At 44.0% G+C, this 18914-nt stretch overlaps 1 protein-coding gene across 2 annotated transcripts in view; it reads left to right on the top strand.

Annotated features, from left to right (window-relative positions):
• Positions 1–18914, top strand: part of grid1b (glutamate receptor, ionotropic, delta 1b) — a 246133-nt gene that overhangs the window by 162267 nt on the left and 64952 nt on the right. For both annotated transcript variants that reach the window (XM_069517723.1, XM_069517724.1), the window contains exon 4: positions 15718–15923. In XM_069517723.1, the coding sequence (XP_069373824.1) occupies positions 15718–15923 (206 nt within the window). The remainder of the gene's footprint in view (positions 1–15717; positions 15924–18914) is intronic.

The raw sequence follows: 18914 nt of genomic DNA, 5'->3' as shown, positions 1-18914 counted from the left end.
GAGTGAGTGTGTGTGTGTGTGTGTGTGTGTGTGTCAGACGAGTGTGTGCAGGTGGGACAGGAAGTGTCACACTCGGCTCCTGTGAGCCCGTTAAACATTCACATGCAAATTTATGGAGAGAGAGGACGAGCGCTTGTAATGAAGACGAATGAAGAAGCTTCTCTTCTTCTCTCATTGTGTCGCCAACACTTGACAATACAGTGAAAACACACACACACACACACACACGTCGTCCAGCTCCTCACATTATACTGAACAATGGAACAAACACTGGGTTCAGACTCTCTTCAAGTGTTAAAATGAAAGTGATGCTGTCGTCCCCTCGAGACACATCAGGACGTCTTCTCTCCTGTTCGCTGCACACGTCGTCTTTCTTGCAGCGTTGAGATCAGTTATTTTCTGAGTTCACGTTCCACAGACGTGTGTGGAACGGGCTCGGGTCAGGTTCGGACAAACATTTTAAGATGATATTCGAGTTCGGTCTGGTTCGTTTCCAAAGTTTGGCCCGTTTGGTGAAATGTGATGTGAGAGCTGTCAGAAGAACGAGTCTGTGGACGATCACCTGATGATCCAGCTGATTCTGCAGCTGTTTGTCCTCCTGAGTGTTGGTGAGTGGTAGAGCGACAGCATCTTCCTCCGTGATAATGGCGTCTGAAGTGACTCTGAAATGCGCTGAAATCGTTTTTCTCGTCACTTTAATGTGACAGAAAGGAAATTGCTTGCCGCAGTGCAAATACTTGTGTTCATGCATAATGTATAACGTGGCCGTGTTGTGTGGTTCTCTGGTTCCTGATCAAGCAGCTTTAAAACGATCTGAGCGGATGTGAGAGTCGCATCGTTGGCAAACTGTCATTTAACCACGTCTTTGTCTCAGCTGATCGTTACGTTCCGGGCTTCAGGTGCACGTGGGTGTGGCACCTTTAATTAATGTTCAGGTATTTGATGTTTTCCCAACATTCACTGTCGATGACTAAGAAGGTTCAGTTCCTTCGTTCGTTTGTTAAAGTTTGAGATCACAGCCAGGTTTTTAACTCCCGGTTTCATCTGCAGATCTTTGGATTTCTGAACCTTCTGCATCTGAAACAATTCTAATAACTTCACTTTTGTCTTTATTGGATTCAGAGAAGTTTCTGCATCAGCAGAACGACGAGGGAGACTTTAAGGCCTCCTTACCACCGGTCATGTAGACGCACGTCGTGATCCTTAGTTTGGACTCTGATCAAGAAGAACTTGGATTGAAACGTTGGTTTTGGTTGTTGTTGTTTATCACTGATGACTTTTCTTTTCTTTGAACTCAGTCTTCGTTTCCTGAGAGATTCTGAACGACTGGTTCACTGTGTCAAACTCATTTTGTAAAACAATGTCGTCGTCTCATTTCATTTGAATAAAGAGGGAGAATCAGTTTTTCTGCTCCTCTCTTAGTCTTATCTCTTCGCACACTGACTCTTGTGTTCCTCGTTGCTCAGTGATTGGTCGTAATGCAGAGGCGGAGCGAATCTGATCTGTGCCGATGCTTGACGCCCTCCGAGGAGCGGAGCCAAGGTTTGTGTTGGGATTACAGACGCGAGTACAAAGCGTATTGAGCTGAAGGCTAAGAGGGAAAGTCGACCCGGGGAGAGGAGCTGCTCGCCTGTTTCTCATACGATGTCGGCTCTAAATAATTCAGCCAACAAACATGGAGATTTCTCCTCCACGGGACTGGACCATATGATGATGTATTATACTGGAAGCTGTGAGATAATGAAAATGCAAGATGTGGCCTAATATCTGTGGTTGTGTTGGCGCATCGTATGAATCACTGAACAGTTTTCTGGACATATTTCGATGTATATAGTTGATTGTGCAGAAGGTGTTTAATTCCCTGGATCAACTGACGAGCTGCTTCAGTAACAGACTCAACAAACCAGGAAATAATCTCATGCATCAAATCTATTTCTTATTGTTTGATCTGGATTCTTCTGATGAGCCCCCAGTTTGTTCTGGAGTAAGTTCTTCTGAACTCGAGAGAAAACTAAAGGAATGTTCCATTCATATTCATATTCATATTCAAATTTAAACCAGTTTATGGACGTATGAGCTTGTTCATGTTCAGATATCAGAACATACTGTTTACATGCCACTGGCGGGTTAATGTTAACGTCCATGTTAACGTTTCTTCTGTGTCGGAGCTCCTGATGTTTCCTGTCTGGGAGAATCAGAAGGTGAAAACCCTGGATCAGTTTCTGTGGGAGCTCCTGGCTGCACCGATGCAAACAGCAGATCTCATGTAACCGAGTGGAGCTGATGAAGGGTTTGTCTCGCTTCAGCTCACTTGTGTAGAGAGGAGTGAACATAAAGTTAAACAGCTGAACAGAATACAGAATAACCAATCAATGGGAGACAAATCACTCCGGTTACTGTCCATTAATTCAGCAGCAGCAGAGATCTGCTCGGAGCTGGAGGAGCTCAGTGGTGTGGTTTCTCTCAGGAGGCCTCGCCGCCGCTTACCCACAATCCTCCATCATGGAGCCTGTGATGTCACTGTCACTGAGCTGATGCAGGAGGACGGTTTATTTTCATGATATCTCACAGAAAATAATACCGGTCATGTATGTCTCCTCCACGTTGGCAGATGGGAATCAATTTTCTGTCCGAGCCACAGAGGAAACTTACGGAGCCTGACTCGAACCGACAGAGTTAAAGTTTGGTTAAATCTTCTTCGGGGTTGGACTCCGCTCTCTCTCTCTCTACATCTTCTTCATGCTCCATCATTGGAAGTCACGGCTGCAGTTCTTCATCGCTTCACCTCTGCCTCACAGCGATGTAAATAAAGTAAACCCCCCGAGAGGAGAGCGTGATTACCAGCAGCTCACACGTATCCCCCGGCCCACGCAGCCCTGTGGAGGTAATACATCTTAATATCATTTAATAAATGTATTCAGCAGATATCTGGAGAGCACATTAGAATGAAATTGCTTCTATTTAACATGGTTAGTCCGTCCTGCCTGCTTATCATCTGCATATTGAAGACACAGACATTGATCACGATTAGTTTAGATAAATGGTTTGTTCAGGAACGTCTTCACCAGGATGAAGGAACCGGAGCCGACGAGTGGATTCATACATCGTATGTTATGTTTCATCACAGACAGGACGACACGCTCAGAGCTGAGGAAACTAAACATGATGAGCGAGACGAACCTTTAATAAACCAGTAAAATATTCATAATAAATAATAACACAGCTTAATAAAACAATTCCAGAACAACTTTAGTGAATCAACTGAAATCCCTGAGATACAACTCGAGTGAAAAAATATGTTTTCTCAAATTCATCAGGAACCAGACTGGATAAAAACAATTCGAATATTATTATTCAAATATTGTCATGTTATAAATCTCTAATAATAATAATCAGCAGTTTCTTGTGGCCGTTTGCTTTAATTTCCCCCAAAGGAGAAACTGCAGAAGCTGAATGAAGAAATAAAAACGTCATTAGTTAATGAAACGTTTAGAAAATATTTTATGGCGTTGACCTTTAATTTAAGGTTAAATTTTACGACCGATCTGTTATCAGTTCAGGATCCAGCATCCACCAAAGTTCACGTGGTTAATTAATCATTATTGGGGGGGGGGGGGGTGGCGTGTGAATATGGCGCCGGTGTGATAAAACCAGGAGAGATCCTTGTCCGTAAATCTGTCACAAAACAAATGAACAATTTGTGTTGTTTTGCTGCAGCTTCAATGATCTGAACACACACACACACACACAAGGACACACACACACACTGTCAGTGTCATGTTTTCTTTCATTCACAAATATTATTTGAGCTTTGATGTGTGAAGTCGAGTTTCTTTGGTTGAAAGGGTTAGTTTCCCAGCTGCAGTGCATGATGGGATATGCCGGTGGCGATGCTGCGTTCCCGGCTCACACACTGTGAGTGTGAAAGGAGCTAATAATGATGTTTATTAACAATCCTCTGCAGCGCCGGGCGCACTTCATCTTCCTCCGCCTCCATCTGACACACACACAAATAACACACAAACAAGTTTTCACCTTGGTCATGATGCTGCAGCAACGTACACACACACACACACACACACACACACACACACACACACACACACACACACTCACACACACACACACACACATCTCTGCTGCATCTAAAGCAGATTTATACAGTGTCGCTGTGAAGCTGCTATAAACTCAGACTCTGTTAACACCCGCAGTAAATAAATACAACAAACACACACCCACACAGACACACACAGATCTCTGCAGTGAGTGGGTTTGTCAGCTCAGCAGATGGAGTGTTGCTCCGTCGGTCAGTTGTTTGGTTAATGAGCTGGTCGTCGTCCGTCAGGCTGCAGGTTCCTTTGCTCTCTGAAGATTAAATTCACCGGAGGCGAATGGAAACAGATTTTTCTCTTCGCTCTTCACATTTTTTCTTTTGTGTTTGACTCCTGAAGCATTTATGTGTGAAACCTCATGTACAGAACACGAGGCCTTTACACCAGTAATTATGAAGAGGACGCAGATATTCTGCCTGTGTTTGAAGAAACGTTAACGTCAGGACTCACCAGGACTCACCAGGACTCACCAGGACTCACCAGGACTCACCAGGACTCACCAGGACTCACCAGGACTCACCAGGACTCACCAGGACTCACCAGGACTCACCAGGACCCAGATTCTACGTCCTTGAATCCTCCATCTCTTCCAGAGTCGGGGTTCCATCCCCGTGGACAATTCACGCAAGAGATCCTGGTTGATGAGTTTGTCACATGGTCGACTCTCAGGTTGGTTAATTAGTCGTGTCGAGGCTGATTGATCATGTGATTGGTCGGAGTCTCATCGGTGTTGTTGGTTCGTTAGGTGGCGTCAAACCCACAAAGAAGAAACCAGAGGATCAGATCCGGCTCCGTGCGTCAGATGATCCTCACAGTTTTTCATGAACTCAGCTCAGATTCTCTCATTTGAATCCAAACGTCTCCACGGGTACATTCGAGATAATCAGGTCGATCTGGACATTCGTGTTTTCCTCATTAAGAATATTTCAACTTTCCATTTCCTGCGCTCACTCGTCATCTGTCAGGAAATCAGACGGACAAGTTTGTGATCCAGTCCGAGCAGCTCGACTGAGTGAAATCTGAAAAGAGAAAAGTTTGAGTTCATCAGAAAATCAAAAATCTGTATTAATACACAGTAAAGTAAAAAATGAAGATTCAATTCAAATTAGATTGTTCAATATGTTTCTGAGCTGTAAACAAAATCTTATAACTGTTCTTTGATTAAACACTAAGATTATTAAACTTTCTGATGTGTGAAGTTGTGATTTTCTAGTTTCCTGTGGATCCTGAAGTTTATCTGATCTCAGGATATTGATTTCCACCTTGAATGTTTTTTAAAGCTTTTCTTTCTGCTGGAAACACAACGTGAGGTTGAATCATCTGGTTTCTTCTTTATCTAGTTTTTGTTGATTAATCTCACAACAACAACACTCGTCCCCTCCGACGCTCTCGGGCTCGAACTCGCTCATTTATCATGTTGTTTCTACAGCGTCATTATTCCTCAGTGGTTCGTTTCTGTCACGTCTGTTTGTTTCTGTCCGTGAACTCAACCTGCAGAATATTTACACCCATTCAGTTCTGTGGGGGGGGGGGGCACAGTCTGCACTCCAGTCGGTCACCAGGGGGCGATGCAGATGTTTTGGCTTCAGGTTTAGGAGCTGTCCTGTCGTCCATCTTTATTTACAGTTATTAAGACGAGAGTGTAACAGGAGCCTGATGTTGGTCATATGTTCTCCAGATGTTTCCATCGTATGATCTGTGAAACCACAGAAACATGATGCGACCGCAGCGCTGCACACGCACCAGACTCCTCTCTGGGTTTTAATCCCTTCTCCTCTCATTTGGCAGGAAACAAATAGATCGATGAGGAGCCTCAGGTTTTCCTTGAAGAGATAAGAATGTGCTCAGAAAATGTCTCGGAGACAACCTTCCATCTTCAATTCAATTTTATTTGTATCCAGGATCCGAACGCTGCCAACAAATTAATTTTTTTAACTTTCTATTGTTTTAATTTGGTCCATGTCCCATCTGCTAACATGGAGGAGGAAAGGTTGATGAGCTGTACTGCAGCCAACCACCAGGGGGCGATGGAGATACTTTGGCTCCACGCCGCTGTCACTTCGTTCATCTTCATTCACAGCCGACGGTCACAATATATTTTCGAGTTGTCCCCTGGAGTTCAGAGGTCAAAGGTCACAGTGACATCACAGACCAGAAGCTGCTCTGATTGGTGGAGACAAACAGACACAGGACGATGATTCTAGTTGAACTCGTTTCTGAAACAAACATTTAAAAACTTCTAAACTTTAATGAACTCTGAATCTGAATGAGCTGCTGTGAATGTTGGTCAGTGTGAGAGGACGCTCAGAAAACAGACAAGTGAAATGTCAGTGGAGTCCGGTCGCTGGTTGTTGACATTCAAAGATCAAATCCACACCGTGTGGTCCGGCTGAGTGTCCCCGCTGGGCCCCGGTACGTCGGTACACTGTCCACATACAGTCAATCTGCACACCGACTAAATCCTCCTCGTCGCACAAAGAACCTGATCCTTGTGTTTGCACCGACGTGGACGCAGACGCTGAGTTTTATCAAACAAACAAACCTGCTTCTCGCTCCGCACGCTTCCCCCGAGGTCACAGAAGGGACAGGAAGCTCCACACCAGTTCGTTACTGTTTGTGAAATGTCAAGCAGCTAATAAAAGCTCCACGTGACGAGGAGGATCCACCATGTGACCAAAAGGTCACGGGTTTGACCCCTGACAGGAGCAGCAGTTTGTGGTCCGAACATCAACAAGGTCTTTAGATGTCAAGGAAATTAAGTGTTGAAATATAAAACTGGTCCCAACGTGAAAGAATAATGACGACGTGTCTCCACCTCCTCCAGGGGGCGTTCAAGGTGTTTTTGCTTCACTTCCTGCGCTGTCATGTCGTCCATCTTTCTTTACAGTTTGTGGTTTTAAAGACCAATTTAACTTACATGTAAAATTATTATGATGTTGGTTTTTGAAATAGGATTAAAGTCGGAACATTCCTCAGTTCAACGTGAGTGAGAAGTTAATTTATAGTATAATAATAGTATAATAAGTAGTATAATAAGTAGTATAATAATAGTATAATAAGTAGTATAATAATAGTATAATAAGTATAATTTGTACAAAGTAAAGTATCATTTCTATGGCATTAGTTGGTGATGGTTGAACGAGTCGACCAATCAGAGCCTTGAACGTCATCGTCCTTCCCAGTGAGCGATGGTCTGAGTCATAGAAATGAATCCAGGTCAGATAAACGTTGTTTCTGTTTCACTGTGAAATAACTGGAGCGATATTTTCTTCATGATGATTGAAAACATTTCTAAACTTCCTCTTCACCCTGAGAAGAAGATCTGAGACAAAATAAAACACTCCAAGATGAAATCACTCAGGTTCAAGAGCAACTGAGATATTTCACAAAGTACTTCATGAATTTCTGATTGACATTTTTACATATAACAGAAAACAACAAAATCAGTTTCTTCAAATATCAGAACCTCCTGAAGAGCTGAACTTTACTTCTCGTGTCGTGTGAAGCTGCAGATTCACAGTTTTATCAGCTGGTTATTAAAGCTCATTATCAGCTGGTTCACATCTTCACTTTATGTCCTCACTGATAAAACAGCAGGAGACGAAGCAAATCTCCAAACTGACTCATTTGTGCAAATTAAATAAAGTCAAATGTGGTGAATCACAGTCCTGAGTCAAATAATCCACTGTGAACCATCATGAACCTGGATTAACTTTATCTAATCTAATCTAATCTAATCTAATCTAATATATTATAATATAATATAATATAATCTAATGCACGACTGTTTCTACAAAACACTTTGAAATTGTTCCTCAGAATCAGTTTTATTCTTTCTCTCGATTTGCACTAATGTTTCATTAACATGTTGTAACTCTGGATTTGAACATTAGAAGTAATTATAATTTATAATGAGCCAGTGTTGGAGGTCAAACTGAAACAAAACAAAAAAACACATTTGATAAAATGATTTTTTTCCGTCTCTAAAGTTCTGGATCTGTTCCTGGTTTTTCAATTTGAACTCAAAGAGCAACTTTGTGGTAAAAGTTGAATCTCAGCTCGACCACAAACTTCCTGTTGAATCCGTCTCCTCCTGCAGACGCGTCGTCCTCGTCCCATCAGCCCGACGCTGTTTACTGCAATATATGCATTAGAGAGATTAAAGTGTGCTAAACTGTTTGGCATGAATAATGTAGCGTGTAGATTTAATTTAGATGTCTGCCCTCGGCCTGTGGTCGCAGAGAGAAACAGTTTCCAGCCGCAGAGACACGGTCGAGCAGTGGTGACGGAGAGAGAGAGACGCACCTTCAATAAAACAAGTAAAAATAAAGGCTCTGAATGGATGAAACTACATAATGACGGGAGGCTGATGTTATTTATGATCACACGCCGCCTCAGACGAGCTGTGATAGGTTTCTGATGGCGGCTGTAAAGTCCCTCGCAGGCTTCTGATTGGCTTCATTTACATAACACCTCGGCAGGCCTGCGGGGGAGCGAGGAGCGGGGCGGGCGAGGGACGGAGCGGCGCCGCCACATTAGCATTTTATACGCTCCGTGCATCAGCATCACGTTCTGCTCAGGAGAACCCCGGCCGTTAAATTACACACCGGCCCCGTCAGTGTCGGACCTGAGACGACGATGGAGACGAGCTGAACGCGCAGGAAGTCGTGAAGACGTCGTGAAGAGGCCGTGGGGGGGGTTCACGATAAATCACGTCATCTGTTGTGTGATGAAAAGACTTTAACACAGCTGCGTGAAACAGGAAGAAGAAAACTGAAACTTCCAGAACAGATTGAAAAGTTTCCACCAACATGAAGCCAGAATATCGCAGGTGGAGCCGCTGGATCTGAGCTATACTGCAGCCGGCCACCAGGGGGCAGGAAGCGGTTGTGGCTTCACTTCTGGCAGCTGTCGTGTCGTCCATCTTGATTCACAGATGGTAAACATCCTCTGGGTAGTCGGAGCGAATGAGTGGGAGGAACTTTAAGTTTGTTTGTGGTTTTTATTCATGTTTTTATTTAAGTTTCTATATAAACGATATTTATCTTAAACTACAGAAGTTTCATAGATTTAATTAAAGAAAATAACGTGCAGATTGATTCATGAGAAGTAGCTGCAGCTGTTACCTGTGACTCGTTCCGCCGCTCGTTTGTTTCCACGGTGATGGATTAGTCTGGGAAAATAAAACTGTGTTAAAATCTAAAGTCTATTTCGGGCGTCACACCGTGATCCGACTTCCTGCTGCTCACAACAACAGAGAGCTAATTGGACGTTTGACACTTTGGAGGGTTTAATCACTCAGAAGTCAGGAGACATGACTCGACTTTATTAAAGCTCCTGTTCTCTGAAGTGTGTCGCTCGCTCACACTCGTCTGATTCGTCAGTTCAAGTCGTCGCAGCTGCAGCGTTCAGGTCTGACGTGTGAAGTTTTTTCTACGGTTGTGAGGACAGAGTTTGGTTTGAAAGTGCTTCGGGGGCTGCAGCACCTCATCCTGGTGAGGGACTGCAACTGCAAGGCAAACAAAGACACAGCTGTCAGTCACGCTTTAATAAGTTTTATAACATTTGATTCGTAACAGACCATCCCGTGGTTGTTTGTGACGTAGATAACGTCAGACGGTCATTTTGATTCAATGGCTCTAAACGAGGAATCACTCGTCTCCAGAATCCTAAATGGGTGGGGGCGGCAGGAAGTTTAGGGGCGGGGCATGCAGAACTGAAGAGCATCGTGTGATTTTTAATTTTTACTTGAAGTCCAGAATTTCCGATGTTTTGTTTACAGGTGTTGTAAAGCTGCATCATCATTACTGCCACCTGGTGGACTGGAGAGGAACTGACGGTTGTTCTTACGCCAGGAGAATCATTCGTTAAATCTCTTCTTGTCGTCAGACGCAGCTCAACTGTGGTGTGAACGAATGTTTTGGGTTTTGAAAAAAGTTCTGGTACTAAAGGTGAAAAAAAGTTTTAAAGAAAACTTTTATTTTGCAGTTAAACCAGAAAATGTTTAGAAATGAATTTGTCTTCACGAGCTCGTTTGGTTTTCAGGGTTCAGGTCAGAATAGAGCTGGAGTCAAGTGTAGAGTTGTGATGGTTAATGTCAAGGTGTGTGTGTGTGTGTGTGTGTGTGTGTGTGTGTGTGTGTGTGTGTGTGTGTGTGTGTGTGTGTGTGCTATAACCTTTAACAGTCTGGTGACTAATGGGCGGGAAACCAAGATGGAGGGAAGAACTGAAACACACACACACACACAGAGCAGCTAAATGTTACTCCTGTCATTCGATGTGGATGAAAAGTCTTAATTATTCCTCCTCACAAACTCACACCATCATCTCCATTTCTTCTCTGCTCCTCCTCCCTCTCTCTCTATCTCCCTCTCTCTCTATCTCCCTCTCTATATATATATATACATATATATATATATATATATATATATATCTCCCTCTCTCTCTCCATCTCTTCCTCTCCTCTTCATTCTGATGTTCCCTCTCTAATCTCACCTCTCCTCATCTCTCACTCTCTCTCTCTCACTCTCTCTCTCTCCATCTCCCCCTCTCCTCTTCATTCTCACTCTCTCTAATTCCACCTCTCCTCGTCTCCGTCTCTTCATGACGTGCAGGTAATTAAAATGTCCTTTGCAGCAGTGCTGTGATAAATTAACTGAGCTGTCATGGAGACACCTCCCACCACATCACACGTTTCTCCTCTTTCTTTCTTTTCTTCTCCGTTTGATTTGAGAGTCACGGTTCAGAGAATCTGCTTCGTTAGCGCTCACGGTTTCTCCATATTCTCAGAATGATGCGTAAGAGCGAACAGGACGGAGACGTGCGGAGGCGTTTCAACTCTCGGCTCAGAGACGATGGGATTAAGCTGCAGAGTCAGACCTGCTGCTTCCAATTAAAGTGCAGGGAGGGATTCCCTCAAGTCCAGAGCTTCCACTGTGGGAAATAAAATGGTGACACTGAAATGAACGACACGAGAAACAGGAGGAAACGTTGGGTTTTATTCTAGATCGAGTTCCAAGATGATGAAATCCACAGATTTATGAATCCTCCGCCGCAGGAAAGACCTTTAAAAATGTTATAATATATTATTATATCTATAAAAAACACCAAGATCTAAAAAGTTTATATCGTAAAAATATATAAAGCATAAAACATTTGAACTCTTGTGGCAGATAAACACAACCTGCGCGACAAAAAGGGACGGATTGCACCTTTAACTAGTTTAAAACCTTCCAAGCTGCTGGACTGTCGCACTTTTAGAGTTGACTTCTGCTGTTTCACTTGACGACCTCTCCTCCACCTCTCCTCGTCCTCCGGGGGCAGAGGATCCCACAGAGACCGAGCGACGTCGTGAAACTCTTTGAAAAGTGACGTCTTTATCAGACCAGACTTTTATCGTGTCTGTTTTTAATTAGAACTTTTGTCTGGTGAACTAATGAAGACTTGCAGCCTGCAGCCTTCCTCCTGTAATGAATCCAGAGCCCTGGAAGAGGAAGCCGCTCGCTGTCGGGTGCCACTGATCAATATTTACAACTGCTGCCATGTTGAGACGCACCCGGAGGGACGATAGCATTTATTTGTGTTCGCAGCAGTGAAACGTGCTGTAACAGCTACAGATTCAGAGGAAGAGACTTGAGGTGGAGACGCTGCCTGAGATGAGTCGAAGACGTTAGCATTTAGCAGTTAGCTCTGTCAGCAGTCTTCTGCATTGCCACCCCCTGGTGGACTAGAGAGGAACAGCTTGTTCCAGCGTCACACTGATCCTGTGACCGATGCCTCTTAATCCACGGACAGAAGCTTTAACAGCTTAGAAGACAAACAACAGATATAACTAAGATATTCTGTGGACTCATGTGATCAGCTGTTCTCGGGTGCCCTCTCTCCGCTCAGGGCCCCAGGTAATCTTGTGCTTTGTCCGCCCCTGTTCAGGCTCTGTGGTTTTGGTTGGTGTTGAGCCAAAACTGTTCTTCTGCAGAATAAAATGCAAACGCTCCACATGTGAGAACCACATCGACTGTACCTCAGTTTGATTCCATCAAAACTCTAATTTCTGCCGATATCTGTTTAGTTATTTGGACGTTTTATGAAAATCGAATCAAACTGTTGGTGTGACATCTGTTAAGAACCAATTAAAAGTGTTAAAGTGACGTTTATGAACAGCAGCAGTTTGAACTATCAACACAAACAGGCAGGTTTCTGAGTTCCATCCAATTAACTCAAGTTTCTGTTGTTTTCCTCTGACAGACGCTCAATGTGTCAAACTCACGTCAAATCATCCACAAACAATTCTAAAAACTTCTCAGCACATTAGACGAGAGTCACTTTGTTTCCCTGGAAATAATGAGGCGCTTCCTGACGACATGTTTTGATCTCAGTAAAAAGTTTAACACAGATTCATCTTTTGACCTTCGACCTTTTCAATTAGCGGATCAGTCCTTGTGTGATTGTGTTTATACAAGTCGCTGATTGAGAGGCTGGAGGGGGAGTGTGGACAGCGTGCGTAACCATGGCAACTGTGATGATTGAGTCAAATGCAGTGATGAGGATGAAGCCGCAGCATCTTTTGAAAATGATCATGAGTTAACTTACTGCACGTGGTGTAAAAGATGCTGAGGTTTTCAGGCTCAGCTAAAAGAATTAACTAATAAAATGTAAAATACATAATTCACATGCAAATCAACATATAACAGGTAAATGTCAGACGTCAGAAACCAAACTGGTCCCTGAGTATTCGCCCTCTGCCTGAGAAACGCCTCATATTCCCACATCATGTGAATCTAAATTAAATCTGGGGCCTTTTTCTGCGGCCGTCAGTCCACCTGCCAATTTTCCAGCGACTGCGGAGGAGAGATTGGTGCGACTCTGATGGATAAAGATAAGTGCTGGCTTCTCTGCCTCCCCCACAGTGCCTTGCTCAAAGTGGCTCTGGAGAAAGTGATGAGGAAGGCAGGAGAGGAGCAAATTGCTTTCAAGTCCTTCCTCTTGTGTTGTTCTGCTGCTTGAGCTGCAGGAACGGAGGGATTTACTTTCTTCTGCAGCTGATTTGTGGAGTGAAGTGGTGACGGAGACACTGAGAGCAGCCGCACTGAGAAGAATGGAAATAAAAAGAGAGCAGAGTGTGGACGCTGCTGTGAAGGAAAACAGTACAATGCATTATTTAACACTAGGAATATACTGCAGGTTATATGTGATGGTTGGTGCATGTGGAGCAACAGAACATATGTGTAAAGTACAAATAGAATCAGGGAGGAAACTAAAATATATTTGATTTAGACTAAAAGCTTTCAAATAGACGATGAAGGTCAAAATAAAATATCTTTTTAGAAAGTACATGTTCTCTTAAAAGAGGTAGAAATCAATTCCTATGGTGTTTATTTAATGCTGCATGAAGTAAATTCTGACCATTGGGGGACAATTTAAATAAATTGTGTTCAGCATCGTTCACTTGTGAAAAACGTTGATCATAATATTATAATATCAGAAATCTGTTGATACACTTGGAAACGTCCTGGTTCTGGTTCCAATGTAAATCAGGCTCATGAAGCAGCTGTTAACTGGTCATGTGACGTCCATAACTTTATAAGTTCAGACTCTGGTGAAAACAAAATGGATCCACATCTGTTTCTATTCCTTATCTCAGGTTTATTCTAACTCATGAGCGTCCCCTACCGCTCTGTGGTTCAGGATCTCCTCACATGTCCTGCTCCTGGTTCAACGTCTCCTCGGTCTTCGTGAGTCGTCTCGTGACCTGATGAGCTGGGACAGTGAACACCAGTAAGATCAGAGTACACACATGGTTTGAGCTGCAGCTCGATTGTGCAGAGAACTCAAGTGACAAAGTGATTTTGAAGTGGAACAGATTTTCACTGGGACATTACACAAAGAAAGAGTGGTTTCATATTCTGTTGGTCTGACTTCATGTTCCTACCGACTAGTGCAGGATATGAAGTCACCATTAAACCTTCCTGGAGCCGCTGGTAGTTCCACAAAGTCATCATGTTCAGCCACAGAGATCAGATTTGTGTGTAATGAGTTCTGTGCAGTGTTGTTTTTGTTCCCCGAGCTCGAAGCTCATTTAAAGAACAGAGGATGTTGGGTTGTAAAAGCTGGGTTCAGACATGAACGCTGGAAAACTGAGTCCAGATATTTCTCAGAGTTTCTCATGTGAAGCAGCAGATTGTCCAGGTCCAACTACAGGAGCATGTGGGGAACATGGGAACATGTGAGGAACATGTGGGAAGCATGTGGGGAGCATCTGGGGAACATGTGGGTGTCAGTCCTCATTACGGCTCCTCTTCTTCATCCTGAGACATTTGTGTTCGTCCAGTTTCACGTCCGTCACGTGTTAGAAACCTCATTAACACGTCCACTCGCTCACTGAGAAGGTTCCAGATGTTTTCTCACATGGACTCACTCTGACAGTTTCCAGATGTTTTACTAGAAGCTGCAGGAGAAGATCCAGAACATGTCCAGAAGAGTTTGTCACAGTTATAGATCTAATGTGAAAGTGAGACAGTTTTCATTCTGGAGCTTCGCTGGTTGTTTTGCTGCTTTTCATGTTTTTGTTAAATTTACCAGAAGGAGATAAAGATCGATGGCTGACAGACGGACAGCTGCTAATGCCTCCCACAGAGCTCCGCCTCCAGCGCTGCCTTCTGCAGGAAACTGTGAATCACACAGCTCCGAATTTCAAATCACATCATGTAGTTTTACCCAATTGTTCCACTAGAGCGAAACATTGTCTCACCTGAAATGTGCTGTGGATGTGGGAGGAAGAGAGTGACTGATGGATGGATAGACAGAAAATGTAATGGAGGACAAAAACAATGACACGGGGGAGAAGTGAGTGGGAGGAGGTGGGAGGATGGGGATGATGAGATGAAACAGCTGGAGTGAGAGAAATAAAGCGATGCAGGAGCAGAGAGTGGCAGCTGGAGTCGCTCAGGTCTCTGTACAAGTCTGCTGTCAGGGCTAATAGACAGCGAAGGATGGAGGGAGGTGAGCGGAGCGCAGGAGAAGAGGAAGAGATGTTCAGGCCAAACAACCTGTCACCAGCTATAACAGAGCAGAACGCAACACAGCCGGCTCGTCTGCATGTCAGAAACTTCTCTGGCAGTTTGGAGACGAGCGTGCGAGCAATCTACGAGTAAATGATATTCTCAAATAGATCCCCGCTGTTCGTCGGAGACGGTGCAGGAATGAAGAGGACGCTCAGTCTGACTCCAGGAGGAGTCACTTACCTGTGTGAGGGGGCGTGTTTGTCCTCCATGTTTGCTTGTTTTATTAAAACACAGGAAATCAAACGTCAGCTCTTATCGTCAAACCAGCGAGTGTTCTGTTCACCACGTACTCTGATCAGAATGAAATGACAGATACTAACTGTTCAGTCCGTTACTGCACGTTGCAGCCGTCTGTCCGTCGCAGGCGTTTTTTATTGACCATAAAGTTTTTATCGTCCACGCAGAATCACAGTTAACCTCCGTGGCAGAGGTGATGATGGTGAATCACTTAGTTGTGATCTGTACCTTCACCACTAGATGTCACTAATTCCTTCCCACTGAACCTCTGGTTGCACCTCTGTATTGATTTGACTCTTCTCCTCCAGATATCCGCGGCCTGCAGGGTTTTCTGGACCAGACGTCCCGCCAGGGCGTGGACGTGGCGCTGCAGAGAGTGGACAGAAACATCAGTAAAGTCTTCACCAACCTCTTCACCACCATGAGGACGGAGGAGCTGAACCGCTACAGGGACACGCTCCGCAGAGCCATCCTGCTGCTGAGTCCTCACGGAGCGCACACCTTCATCCAGCAGGTCTGTTCATGGCTAACATGCTAATGCTAATCGGTCATTAGAGTGTGTGGACGGACGAGTGTCTACGGCGAGCAGTGTGGTTACACATGCGTGATAAGCAATGTGTGTGTGTGTGTGAGTGGCAGGATTGTGTAGATGCTGCTGCATTAGTGTATTTACTTCAGTGCATCACACTGAGACGACATCTGGAAAACAAATGAGTCCAAGTTCTGAGGGACTGAATATCAGAACTCATCCAGTGTCTCTGTTTGAGTTTTGATTGGACGGTTGTTTTGGGTCGGCTGACTGGAATGTGTCTCAGTGTCAGTCTGCGAGGTTGTGTGTGTGTGTGTGTGTGTGTGAGTGTGTGTGTGTGTGTGTGTGTGTGTGTGTGTGACAGATTTAACGTGTCATTAATCAGTGATTTCAGTGTCTCTGCCTCTTCACCTTCTTTTTCTCTCCTTCCTTCCTCTCGTTCACTTCTCACCTCATTCTTTTTCATTTCCTCTTCTCTCCTGTTCTCTTTTTATCTTTCCTCCTAACCCTTTTTATATTTCTACTTCCCACTCTCTTATCCATCTCTCTCTCTCCATCCTTTTCTTTATCTTGATGGGACTTCATCCCTTTATTCTTCTTCCTCTCCCTCCTTCTCTCTCTCTCTCCTCTTCCCTTCTTTTGTTTCCTTCCTTCCTCCCCCCTCATGCTTCCTTTGACCTCCATTTTCCTTCCTCTCACTTCACCTCTTCCCCTTTTATCATCCTATTAAATCATCCCCTCTTCATCTTTTTGCTCTTCTGCTCTCTCTTGATCCCTCCCTACTTTCCCCACCTCCTTCATCCTCCTCTCTCCCATCAGAGGGAGAGAGAGAGAGAGAGACTATAAATCACAATCACGGAGGAGTCAGGTTTAGATTGGGAGGCAGGACGAAGCTCTCGGTTACAGAGGGAGACAGATTGACTGACAGGATCCTATCAGGCTGCGGAGCAGTGATGAGTGACACCTCCATGTACACAAGCGTGTGTGTGTGTGTGTGTGTGTGTGTGTGTGTGTGTGTGTGTGTTTTACATGTCCTCAGGGCAAATTGAAAATGACCTCAGTAAACAAAAACACGGCCACCCCCCCCCCCCTCTCTCTCTCACTCATTCACCCAGTTAAAGGGATGTTCCGTGTTTTTTACAACCTGCTGAGTCATGTTGATGCTCTTGAACTGTGTATCTCAGCGTTTCCACTTCACAGTGTGTCATGAAAACTCAGTCACAAACCGGATCCTCGCAGACATCGACTGAGACGTTCACTGTCCCATCTGCTAACGTGGAGGAGGCAGGGTTTATGACCTGTTTGTGACCTGTACTGAAGCCAGCCCCTAGGGGGCGATCCAGCTGTTTTGACTTCTCTTTTACAAGTAGTTTATTATTCACCAAACATATGAATCAGAATTTTTAAGCTTGAATTAATAAGAAAACAGTTTTCCTCCTCTGACACAGCATTTTGTTCTAAATCCCACGTTGAACAAGTGAAAGGTTAAAGAGGAGGAACCTCCCCCTCCGCCGCTGTGAGAACAGATCAGTATGTTTAACACCCTCCAGATAAATCTGGCCCAAACATGACCGGGGTGTAAATGCTCACACATCTGCTGCCGTGTAAATTCTTTGGATTAGAAAACCGTTAAAGACGAGGTCGGCAGTCCCACACGACTTCATCGCACTTTTACACCATGTTTCTTAATCATTGTTAATCACCAGGATTTGTCTCCCATCAAGTTAGACCTTGTGGGCCGTCAGAAGGACGGCATCGCTAATGAAGCGAGGGAGGAGGAGGAGGAGGAGGAGGAGGAGAGGGGAGGACATGAGGGGAAAAGAGAGAAGTTTAGAGAAACATGAAACATGAGGAGGAATGAAAAACATCTCACTGTTCAACAGAGAGAAAAAAACTGAACCAGAGAAAAGACACAAATAAGATTTAAGAACTGGACAAAGATATATATATATGTATATATACATATACATATATATATATATATATATATATATATATATATGTATATATATATATATATACATATAACTAACTTGTATTTAGTTATTTAACTTGGCCTGTTGCTATGGAAACATGATATTGTTTGATTTGACGTTGGACTTATCTCAGTTTATATTTGAAATATCGAGCGGTTCCTTCAAATCTTCGTGTTCACGTTACATGTGATCAGAGTGGACGTCACGTGTTGTGATCACGTGTTCGTTCTCGTCCTTGTCCCTTGTTCAGTTTCTCTTCTGGACCAATGACAGAAAATAAAAAACACTTCAGTGAGAGTGTGTGTGCACTTGAGAATCAAGATGGATGAATTATGACAAAGACAGAGTGTGTGTGCAGGGAAATGTGTGTGTGAAGGTGAGAGAGAGGAGGAGTGGGCGGGCGAGTGAGCATAACAGTGTGAGGCACAGAGCGGGCGGGCGAGGCTAAAAACAGTGTGGCATGGGAGGAGAGAGAGAGAGCGAGACAGAGATGGATGAGTGAAGCCCCCCCCCCCCCGAAAAATATGAAAAAAACAACAGAGAGGAAAAAACAATAAGAGAGAGAGAGAGAGAGAGAGAGAGAGAGAGAGAGAGAGATGGGAACATTTTCCAGAAGGTCTCATTATGGAGGAAGTGTGTTTGTGTGTGTGTGTGTGTGTGTGTGTGTGTGTGTGTGTGTGTGTGTGTGTGTGTGTGTGTGTGTGTGTGTGTGTGTGTGTGTGTGTGTGTGCTCAGACTACAGGAGATGTTGAAATCTGGTTCCTCTAATCTACGCAGATACTTTTCTCTCTAATCTGAAACAAGGTGAGAACGTATGAAGCGTCAGTCACACGTTTGTTTGATGATTATTGTCCCGTGACATGAATTTACTCCGTTCATACCTGATGACTATGAATAACCACACATCATATAGAATCATAATATAAACTCTCTATTTATCCTTCATCATCTACTTGACTGTTATTTAGAGTTCATAGTATTTGACTTGATGCTGCTGATG

This window comes from Paralichthys olivaceus, chromosome 21 (assembly GCF_024713975.1).
Source record: "Paralichthys olivaceus isolate ysfri-2021 chromosome 21, ASM2471397v2, whole genome shotgun sequence".
NCBI lineage: Eukaryota > Metazoa > Chordata > Actinopteri > Pleuronectiformes > Paralichthyidae > Paralichthys > Paralichthys olivaceus.
Note: the sequence above shows the minus strand (reverse complement) of the source record. Positions and strands in the feature narration are given on the sequence as shown.